Here is an 11,560-nt window from a genome sequence, read left to right on the forward strand (position 1 = left end):
TTTTTTTTTTATTTTTTTTTTATAATTATTTGTTATTTTTTTTTATTTTTAAGTATCAAATAGAAAAAGCTTAACCACTTTGACAATTAAGTATAGTAATTTGGTGGTTTAAGAAATAAAAAAAAAAGGTATAGTAATTTGGTTGTATTCCGAGATAAGAATCACAAATTAGTCGGTTGTTATTTGAAAAAATATCTCCAAATTAGAATAACTTTTGTATATATCGGTGTACAGCAATACATCGAGGGTCACTTTTTATCAAATTTAGGGGTCACTTTTACAATTTTTTGGGTAACTTTTATCAATGAAGAATAAATGTTTCGTACGAGTAACTTTTATTTATGTAAATGTAACTTTAATTCATATTAGGATAAGTTTTGCTCATTTTAAGGGTAACTATATAACGGATGTACAATATTATTGTACATTTGAGTTATAGGTTTGAGTTCATATTATCCAAACGTGTGACTATGGAGACAGACCCAAAAGGGCAATACATAATGTACAAATGCACAATAGTAGCATAGGACGTTTTTATCTGATAAACATCAAAGTATAGAAATTACTTGGAGTAAGAGTACGATTACAAATAAATCAAAAATCTCTAAGGAAATTTATCAGAAATTATGTACAAAAGCTAGAATGCGGCCCTTAATATAACTCAAATCCAAACATAACTTGTACTCTTGAAAAAAAAAATTAAATCAGAAAGAGTTTCATATATTATCCGACTCAAACATCTTATTTGACTTCATTAGAGACTTGGTGTATTTTTATGCTTCAATCAAATTATAGTAGTCATGTCATGATATCATAGATAACAGAATTAGAAACCAGAGTATAGGAAGAAAAACAAATTGTTTGTACCAAATCAAACACTTAGGCCCTGTTTGGTTTAATGTAAAATATTTTCAATGGAAAATTAGTTTTTATGGAAAACATATTTTCAAGGAAAAACACAAATGCAAATTAGTTTTCCTTTATTTGATTGCATACAAGAAAAGTCCAAGAAAAAAAAATAAAAAAAAAAATAAGAGTGGAAATGTAAGAATGAATGAGAGGGAAGTAAAAAAAAAGAGGTAAGGAGGAGAGAGGAAAATGTGGCTTCCCTTGTTTTTGGAAGAAAAATGTTTTCTATTATTAAGGATGAAATTTTCCACCCTTGAAAAATTGTTTTCCACTCCTTACCAAACCAAACAAAGTAAAATGGGAAAAAAATGGAAAATTCAGTTTCCATGAAAACTTTTTACATCAAACCAAACAAGGCCTTATTACAACTGATGAAATTCAATTAACGAAAGAAAGAATCAACCCCCTCCCCTCTACACACAGACCATGCATGATTACAACCTAGCATTAATCTGAAAACTGAGTAATCATACATTCATACATTTCATTATTCTAACACTATGTTTTATTTAATAAAACAGACAAAAGAACAAACTAACTAATAACAGACTGATATTAGAGCATAGCAAAATGCAAACAGCCGGCATTTGGAGAGCACTTCAATTCAGAAGATGCAGGAACATATCCTGTGCAATCTTGTTCTGAGGGTACTCGAATCAGTCAAATAACTCGGTAACGGTGCAACAAACGGGTCCTTCAAGAGCTCATATGCCGAGGGTCAATCAAAAGCCAATAAACACCTTTGAGTAAACTGATGAACTTCAGCATCGTCTTCTGCCACTTTCTGTATTTCAACAAAATCAAGGCCGCCTAAACGCACTTGTCTATGTAACTCCATCGTTTCCTTCACACTGGATTTGTTTGCCCAGACCATCTCTAGCACGCACGTTCCGAATGAGTAAATGTCCACCAGCTCGTTATAACATCCTACAGCAAACTCTACTGACTTGTAACGTGATCCAACCCATCTCTGATTACATAACCTCTCGTCAAGAAAACACGCAAACCCGAATCCTCCGATTTTTACATCTCCTGTCTCTCCATTCACATAAATGTGCTCGCAGACAATGTCACGGTGTACAATTCGCGGTGTTTGACTGTGAAGATAAGCAATTCCTTTCAGAATCTGTTTTGACCAATTCTGAATTGCATTATGACCTGATATTGTATGATTTCTGAGATACTGTAACAAGTTTCCTGAAGGAAAATACTCAGTAATCATGTTTATTGTTTTAGCCTCGTAATCAATCCAAGAATCGTAGCAGTTTACTACATTTTTATGATCTAATAACTTCATCAGTCCAGCTTCTGCACATAACATCTCAAGAATTTCCTTATTCTGTAACAAATTCTCTGTTAGCTCTGTCTTAGTCCAAGCAATTTCGATACCAGCGACATTATCGAATCCTTTGTAAACTTTCTGCGTACTATATTTCGATTTTCCGTCGTACCATACATGTTTCCGATTCGAGGCATAAATCTCTTGCCTCGAACCATGAAATTAACTCATTGACTCTCAAGTAATCTCCGTCAAAATACAGAATCGTTTTACTTTCAATCATCTCATTGTATCTAACATACGGCCTACTCGAATCACTCTCGACAATCCTACTATCACTGCTGCTACCTCCCTGAGATCCAGATGTCGTATCATCAGACTTTTCCCCTTGTAATCTTGCCACCTAATCGCGCACAGTCTCTCTTAGAGTCTGAACTGTAGCAGCACTGATACCTGCTGCTGTCGATGTTACAGGAACATCTTCGTCTGCAAGAAATGAGTTCTCCAGAAGGTTATTTGCCTTTGGTCTGTCTGATCTATGACGCAGACACTTAATAATGAACTGCGTAATCTTGGAGTCCTTCACACTGTATAACACAGCAGGCGGTTTACATTTCTTAATCTTGTAGAAAACGAATTCTCTGTTCTCGCATTCGCTGTACAGCACTTCCTTAGACAGTATCTGTAATAGACTCATCCCAAAAGAGAATATATCAGTCTCCTCGAAATAATCTGCCTTGCTTAAGATATCCGGCGACAGTGTTTCTGGAATACCATCATAGCCAGTGTACCTTTTTTCATCATCAAGATGCAACGCGAACCCGAAATATCCGAGCTTAACTCTGCCCACATTTCCATTAACAAAGATATTTTCAAGCTTCAAATCTCGATGAACTACCGGTATATTATGCTTCGTGTGAAGATGATGCAACGCGCTTAGAATCTGTCGACACCAGTTCTTGATCGCGGTATTACTGTCATCGAGAGTATGTTTGCTGATGTACTCTCTCAGATTTCCTGAACTAAAATGCTCAGTAATCGTGTTACGGGCTTCAAGGGTATCATCGGGTGTCCAAGAATGGTACAGTTTCATTATGTTATCTTCTGGGAAAGTCGGATGAGACGATATTCGATTAAATTTGTCTGACAACTCTGTTGTCTTACACCAAGCAACTTCTTTACCAGTAAACTTATCGAACCCACTATAAACTGTTCTGGTGCCACTTCTTGCTATGATTTTGTGGTACCTTACGTATCGCCCTTCTGGAGACACCTCCTCAATACTGTATTCGTCTTTCTGTGATGATCCTGACGAACTCAAAGCCGCCATTACTGTGAAACAAATAGAAGGTTTGGGACTGAAAAGATGACTAAGGAAGGTTGTTTTCTGATTTTGAGGAAAAACAGAGAAACTTTGCTAATAATTTGTGTTGTTGAAGTAACAGAGAAATTTTGGATCAAAAGGAAAATGAATGTAAAAACGTTATTTTAAAGAGGGTTTATATAAGGGTGACTTCAAGACAAATGACGAATTTTATTGATGAATGTGATTTTGTAAAAACTGATTTATTGGAAATTTGGAATAGGTTAGTATACAAATTCTTAAATAGACCTGGTTCACACTAATTTGTTATGGACCACTAACATTAGGGAAATTATGGTTGTTTTATTAGAAAAAAAAACGGTCACTATATAGGAAAAAGGTCTCTATGTTGAAATAAAAATCATTTTGGTAATATATATGCTATAAAAGGTTAATTTTTTTAATAAAATATTTTATATACTGGTTAATTTGAATAATAAAGGTTACTATGTTAAAATTAGGGTCATAACGTTATACTTTAAGTTTACAATAATATTAAACGTTATACTAGTTTTAATAAAGGTTATTATGTTAAAAATAAGGTTACTATGTCAAAATTAAGGGTTACTGTGTTTAATATAATGTCAGTTATGTGTGTAAAAACCTCGGGTCCACAATAACATTATTGTGGATCAGGTCCACGCAAGATTTTCTGGGGTTAGTAAACATCTGTAACGGTTTGAGGTAAATATCTAGTTAGTTACGGCAATTAAGTCGATTATCAAGAAACTAAAATACCGTTTCTTGATTACTTCCCGTTCAAAAAAATACGGAGTACCTTTCTTGATTTTCTATTTTTTTATTTTATTTAAAATATTCTATAATTAAAAACTTCTTGAACTGGAAATTACGATTGTTGGTAGATATTTATAATGGTTTAGTTAGTTGTGAATATTGGGTCAAAAAGTTAGGGAGGGTCAAGATTTGATCTATCAATCTTTTGCACAAAAATAACATTACTTAACCACTATGCCACAAGGCCCACAACATATAAATTTTAATTAGGAAAATGGAAATTAATAATCTCATCTTTATCATTTCTGCTCAAAACAATTCCACCTCTTCGAAATATAGAAACAAACCCATATGTGACCCCCATATACTCAAAACGAGCCTTTTACCGGATTATCAAGTTGTTAACTTGTTGATGAAGGTTAAATGAAACGTGTCTCCTTTTTATTGGTCCTTTTTTTAAGGACCTATTTTAATTTTTTTTAATAATCATTAAAAAAACAGTTTTTTCACCAAATGCCCTTGACCTTTCGAAAAATTCACCAAATGCCCTCAAATTTTTCAAAATTCATCAAATACCACTGACGTGTGGCGTGTATTATTATTCACAGTGTGACCTCAAAATTCCCCTAACGTTAAAGGTCCGTTAACAATAAAATTTAATTCACCAAATGCCCTAACTTTGTTAAATAATTCACCAAATACCCTAACTTTGTTAAATAAAATTTAATTCACCAAATAATGAATGAATAGTTTGAAATTCAAAAAAAGAAAATTTAGAAATAATAATCCCAACTTTGCCCCGTTTTGTTTTAATAATCTCAACTTTGGATTATTCTACAATAATCCCAAGTTTGGGGGGTGTTTTATTTCTTCAATCCCAATGACCGGTTACGGTTGAATGGGTTATTTTTTTTTCTGTAAATGACATGTGGCGCAATTTGTATTGGTTAAAAAAAATTTTAAAAAACAAAAAGAAAAAAAAAAACCTAAAAAACCCAGCCAGCCAGACCCTACGCAGCACCGCCCTGCCACCAGAATCTTGACGCCGGCAAGCTGCCCCCACCCCTGCATCGCCGCTATTCCCCCACCCCTGAAGCACCGCTATTACCCCTCCCACCACTACGTTACTACAAAATTGGCCAAAGAGACCCATCGAAGTTAGTCAAAGAGACTGCCTTGGAGGCGGTCTCTAGCGCAGCGGTCTCTTTGGCAAAGAGACAGCTTTATTGAAAGCGGTCTCTGGAATGAGAAAGCTAAGACTGCCTCTTTAAGAAAAGCGGTCTCAACTTTGAGGAAATTAAGACTGGCTTTATAAGAAAAGCAGTCTCTATTTTAAGAAAACTGAGACCGCCTATCTTATTTAGGCAGTCTCTTTTTTTAGAAAAGTGAGACCGCTTTCTAACTCAACGGGTCTCTTTGATCACATTATAAATAAAAAAAATAGCTTATTATATTTTTATAATTACAATTTGATTCATCAATATTAACTTATATATTACGTAATTTTATTCATATTTTTCATAATTAAATACAAAGGAGAAAAATAATTATTGTATACTCCTTAAAAATTACGTACATAGTACAAATGTCAAAGAAAATTCAACACGTAAAAATAAAAAATACAAAGGAGTAGCTGAACGCTCATATCCAACTTGCGAAACCCAGCATCAAAAGCATTTCTTAGGCCAAAAATCATCGCAACCACTTCTGTTTCGCGGACACTTCCCACCCAACAAGCGATTTGCCTCTAGTAGAGTTGTTAAAAAGAAACCCGAACTGGTGAATTCGACCGTTTTGAACTGTTCCAAAAAGGAACCGAACCGCTAAGAACCTATTATTTTAAAACCATAAACCGACCCGACCTGATTTTGAAAACTTGAAACTGAACCGATCCGAATGTTTGACAACCGTTAATGAACTGTACCCGATATCAAGCCAAACTGATACAACCCGAAACCGAGAACAACCCAAACCGAGTACTTTTGAACCCGATAGCAACCCGACCCATTGTAAACTGAAACCGTTTGAACCCGACAAAAACCCAATAAACCCAAATCGTTTACAACTTGTAGCTGGTTAGGATTGAACCGTTTATAACCCGTAATAAGTTATGATCGAATCATTTGCAACCCGTAATCGGTTATAACCGAATCGTTTATAATCCGTAAATCCGTAACCCGTTATAACCGTAGATTATTTTTTTTGGGTATATTTTATCAATAGTAAAACAAAAAGGTTAAATTTGAATTATAAAGTATTTATATTGAAAAGGTTTGGAATTTTGATGTCATTGAAACTCTTATTCTACAATATTATCGTCCTCTAACGAGTAATGACTAATGGAACACTATATTGTATTAAAAAAAAATTAAAAATCTAAATCAAAAGCTAACTCTAGATTTGTTATTATTATTTGATCCTTAAAATCATTATACAAAAAAGGGACATAAAGTTAAACAACTAATTAATACTTCGTATGATCAACTAGAATAACTAATTAAAGAATATTGAGGATATACTAGACGATATATGTTAACGAAACTCGTTTAAAACTGGCAAAACTAGTTGTCAAATTGACTAAGTTCAACTCGAACCGATTACAACCCGAAATGATTACAACCCGACCCGATTAGGACTCGATATGTGTTGACCCAAAACCCGCTTTAAACTGACAAACCCTGTTTTTGAACCGACCGAATTTAACCCGAACCGATTATGACCCGAACAAATTATAACCCGACCCGATTAGAATCCGACCAGAAAAGAAACTGTAATAAAAATAAACCAAACCAAACCGACCTTAAATTATTTAAAACCGACCCGAACTGACCCGTTAATAATTCCAACCCGTTAAAAACAGACCCGTTAGAAACCGAAACCGATAAACCGAACCCAAAACTGAACCGAAAACCCGATTGACACCCCTAGTCTCTAGTCATCATCATATGAAACTTGAAACTACAGATTTCTATTAAAAAAAAATTCAAACAACAGATATTACTATTTAGAAATAAACCAGAACAATTACAAAGGAAAAAACAAAAAATTAAAAATAAAGATACAAAATAAAATTCTTTTACATTAAAAAAAATGATAAATTATTTAATTTAAGTAATGAAATAAAAGTTTTTTAAATTGATGAATGAACAAACAAAAAAAAAAAAACTAATTTCAAAAACAAGCTGAAGAACAATTCATCAAGAAATTCTCTAAATTAAAAGAAATTTAAAAATCAAAAATAAAGTATACCAGAACTTAAATCTGAAGAGCTGAAATTGAAATTGAAAATGATAATAGAAATATATAAAATCTAATGCGAACTTAATAATGACGAATAATACCAGATGCGACTCCATACGAAAGAAAGTGAGCGATAATAACGAAAAATACTAGATCTGAATATGATAGAAGTTTTCAAAACAAAAATTTCATAAAAAAAATGGCAAAAATTGGTTTTGAAACGAAAAAACTAACATGCAAAATATACAAACAATAATCTATTACCATGGCTAAACGAAAAATCAATTTTTTTTTAACAAAAAAATGTTAGAAAACAATTATTATAAGAAATTCATATTTTTAATTAAGAAAAAAAAATGAACATCAGATAACTAGAACTCAAAGATCAGCTCTACTCAAATAAACTTGTAAACTAGAAAGAAAAATTAAGGAAAAAAACCCCTATTTTTTGCGCCACATCTAAGAGAAAAATAAAATATAATTGAAAAGGGGGATCGAATAACTCACTGATCACCGATCAAGGAATCGAAGAGATTAATTTAATTTCCATAATTTTGCTCTCTTTTTTTTGTCATTCCTCTTTCCTTTTCTTTGTTAATGGCTGCTTAAATTGAATCGTTGCTAGCTATTTGGCTTGAAGGAAATTGTTAGGGTTTGAAGGAGGAGAGAGAAACAGACGAGAGAAAAAGAGAAAGGAAATGAATACAGGTAAGGGTAACTGGGGAGTGAAGAGGAGAGAGAAGTTAAATTAAAAAGAGAAAAGGTGAGTGGCGGATGAGTAACCTAAAAAACAAGAGACTCGTCTTTAATGTTAACAAGTCTATTTATCAAAACAAGAGACCAGTTTTCACAATAGGCGGTGTCTGGTTTATATTGATAAATCATTTTTTTAAAAAAAACACAAGAAATCCTTCGTCTTAAATAAGTGGTCTTTCGAATACTTTTACCGTTCCAACATGTACTAAAGTTAGAGACCTGTTATTAATAATAAACGGTCTGTTGGATCAAAGAGACCGCTTATGTAGATAACAGGTCTTATATATTGGGTCTCTTTGGCCAATTTGTAGTAGTGCACAACGCCCGTTTCCCCCCTCCCTCCGCGCCAGTGACGCGACCCAGCAACTCACCACCTTCCTTCCCTCATTTTCCGACTACCCCAAACACCCCTCCTCTCCTACCTTCGATAACCCTCATCCCCTTATCCCCGGAAAACACCATCTCCACCCCCTATCTCACATACCTCATCCCAAAACCCCTACCCCTAGCTCGTTTTCGCAACTTGTGGACACCTAAAAATGTCTCCCCAAAACCAAACCCGATGATAAATAACCTTTCACCGCCACTATTTGTCGGGTTTAGTATTTAATCCCGAGAGTGCTTAAAAAATCGTATTTTATTAAATTCATACTTTTGAACGGTCCATGGATTAGTCTTGATGTTTGGTAAAAGCATAGTTTTAATTTCAGCCCAAACTTATTAATTAATTTTCAGCCCAAACCTTTTTATTTATTTTTATTTAATTATATTCTTATTTTAGCTCGAATAATAAAGTCAGAAAAAAGCCCGAAATTATCAATCGACACTTAAAAAGCCGAAAGAAATTACGGTTAAAAATGAATTTAGACGGAAAAAAATGGACTGGAAGTTCCCGCGCCACGGCAGACTGCCACCGTGTCACGGGAATCCTTCCCGTCTGACGGTGGGACTTCCCGTGACACGGGAGGTCTGCCGTGACACGGGACGTTCCGTGTCCTTTCCGCGTAAACCCTTAACGCGTTTTTCATCCCGTTTCTGAAAATTTTCCGCGTCACTCCAAAACTATACCGTGTCACGGGAAAGTGTACCGTCTGATGGTGGGGCTTCCCATGTCACGGTACAGTCTGACCGTGTCACGGGATACGTTTTTAGGGTTTTTATCATTTTAGGGTTCCGTGTGCTCCTTCAACACATTTTCCCTATAAATACCCCCTCATTTCTGATGAACGGGGCACCGAGAATTATTATGATTATTATTTTCTCCTTTCTATGCTATTAACCTAAACACTAGCCTACCCTTTTCACTTCAAAATTCCTTCTTCAAGCACTCAAAGGAGTCCATATTTTACTCGAGGTTCTGTCCTTAAGCCAAGGCGTGAAAGGTAGAATCGTTTGAGGGTTTGGCCCCAAAATTAAATTTATTTCATTTAATTTAATTTAGTTATTGTTTTATTATTTCCTTGAAGTTACTAACTCGTTTATTATTTTGTAGTTGCAAACAAACAGATTCAAAGTAAGGATCATGTTCCTTTTATTAGTATTATTTTTCTAACGATTTTATGTTGTTGGAATTGTGTTTAAATTGGTTTTAATATTAATGTTTGTTCTATTATATTTATGTTGATCACCATATTGCATGTTATAGGGAATATGTAATTGAAAATCACGACAACCGGTTTAGGATCCTTTTTAATCTTATTATTAATTGAAGTGATTACCAATTTTTTAGAATTATGTGTGCGTTAATATTAAACCAATTTAGTTAAATAATAGTTTGGAGTGAATTTAATTGTTGTTTGTATGCCTTTGAGATCACAGGAATGCTTTTACAATATAAGAATCGAGTAGAGGCCAATACGAGCGAATGTGACTCCATGACTCACTTCGTAACATCATCCCCGATCCTCCTTTCGTGGTTCTGAACCATATGGAGTTAGTAATCTCATGGATTATGAATGGGGTGTAACCTTCACGGGTCAATCGTTGTTGCCTATCGTTGTCCCTTATCGTGGTTGCCTTTTTATGATCCGTGAACGGTTTACAAGTTCCTTAAAAAACTTGTTGGCGGATCCCTATTTTAATTGTCCCTAATCGTAATGTCAAATCCCACTTCCTATGAGTGCCAAGCATATTTACCACATGCTTTAACGTAGGCGCATTTCGGGCGACGCCTACAATTTGGCGACTCCACTGGGGAGGATTCTTAATTATTTATCGATTTGAGTGATCGGTATTTAATTAAGATGAGTGGATGAGACTTGAAAAATTCTTGAAAAAATATTCCTATGATTAATTTGGAATTTTTGCATCTGCATAGACGTTTTAACGTCGCATTCAGGTCTGTCCCGTAGGAAAAATAGGATAACTTGGTTGCGCGCAAAAGAAAACAGGGCACCAGTCAGATTTTCTTACTGCTGTGCCACGGCAGAGTCTGCCGTGTCACGGTGCACAGTACCGTGACACGGGAATTTCTGCCGTGTCACGGCAGTCTTAAAATCAGTCTGGTGGCTTATTTTCTTTTCTCACAGTCGACTTCCTTCGATTTTTCTGAAAAAAACGTATGTGTTCTACATGCGTCTTAGCCCCGGGGGATTTAAGCTCTATCAACCCAAAAACGCTCATGGCAATAAGGGTTCATCCGAGTTATTAAATCCACCCAAACCATGGAGTCGAGTTCGATTTCATCACGAACTCGCGGAGCCGCCCGTTGGCATACACCCTCAAGGGAGGCTGCCTTGCTAACGCGTCCAAACTCTTAACCATGGTACCCTTTTTGACACCCAAAGCTTGACCAATAGTTGAACATAGATCTTGACTCTAGGTTGCGAACTTTTTTTTACATCATCGTGCCTAAATGTTATGTGGTAGTTTGGTGCTAACCCTCATGTGTTTGCTCTTTTGTTTAACCCATGACCGAGGGTTTTTATTCTCACATAGTAATTAGTACAGACTTAAAATCGATTAAAATCTGAAAAAATCACAAAATTGACCTAGAACTGCGCACCGTGTCACGACATGTTCTGCCGTGTCACAGTGAAAAGTGCCGTGACACGGGAAATTCTACCGTCTGACAGTAGACTGCACCGTGTCACGACAGTCTGCACCGTGACACGGTGCCCTGGAAAGTGTCATGACAGTCTTTTTCTCGATTCTTGTGTGAATGATGTGTCCAGTTTTGAGTCGTGTCTAGCTATACGGTCAAAACACGCGTCTATAACTTCACCTAATCACTCACATATTATGTTCACTCACTTTTTTTTTAGTCGTGCACCACTTTT

General features: G+C 35.2%; 2 protein-coding genes across 2 annotated transcripts; both read right to left on the bottom strand.

Annotated features, from left to right (window-relative positions):
* Positions 1 to 1,627: 1,627 nt before the first annotated feature.
* Positions 1,628 to 2,230, bottom strand: LOC110704101 (serine/threonine-protein kinase WNK8-like). Its single transcript, XM_021881879.1, has one exon. The coding sequence runs from the start codon at positions 2,228 to 2,230 to the stop codon at positions 1,628 to 1,630; it is 603 nt and encodes a 200-aa protein (XP_021737571.1).
* Positions 2,231 to 2,591: 361 nt separating this feature from the next.
* LOC110704103 (probable serine/threonine-protein kinase WNK9) lies at positions 2,592 to 3,518 on the bottom strand. Its single transcript, XM_021881880.1, has one exon. The coding sequence runs from the start codon at positions 3,516 to 3,518 to the stop codon at positions 2,592 to 2,594; it is 927 nt and encodes a 308-aa protein (XP_021737572.1).
* Between the last annotated feature and the right edge of the window lie 8,042 nt (positions 3,519 to 11,560).

Source organism: Chenopodium quinoa, unplaced genomic scaffold, assembly GCF_001683475.1.
Source record: "Chenopodium quinoa cultivar QQ74 unplaced genomic scaffold, ASM168347v1, whole genome shotgun sequence".
Lineage (NCBI taxonomy): Eukaryota > Viridiplantae > Streptophyta > Magnoliopsida > Caryophyllales > Amaranthaceae > Chenopodium > Chenopodium quinoa.

Bases quoted from the DNA above. Each gene is read 5' to 3' on its own strand.
- LOC110704101 (XM_021881879.1), bottom strand. From the start codon at position 2,230: ATGTTATGTGCAGAAGCTGGACTGATGAAGTTATTAGATCATAAAAAT.
- LOC110704103 (XM_021881880.1), bottom strand. From the start codon at position 3,518: ATGGCGGCTTTGAGTTCGTCAGGATCATCACAGAAAGACGAATACAGT.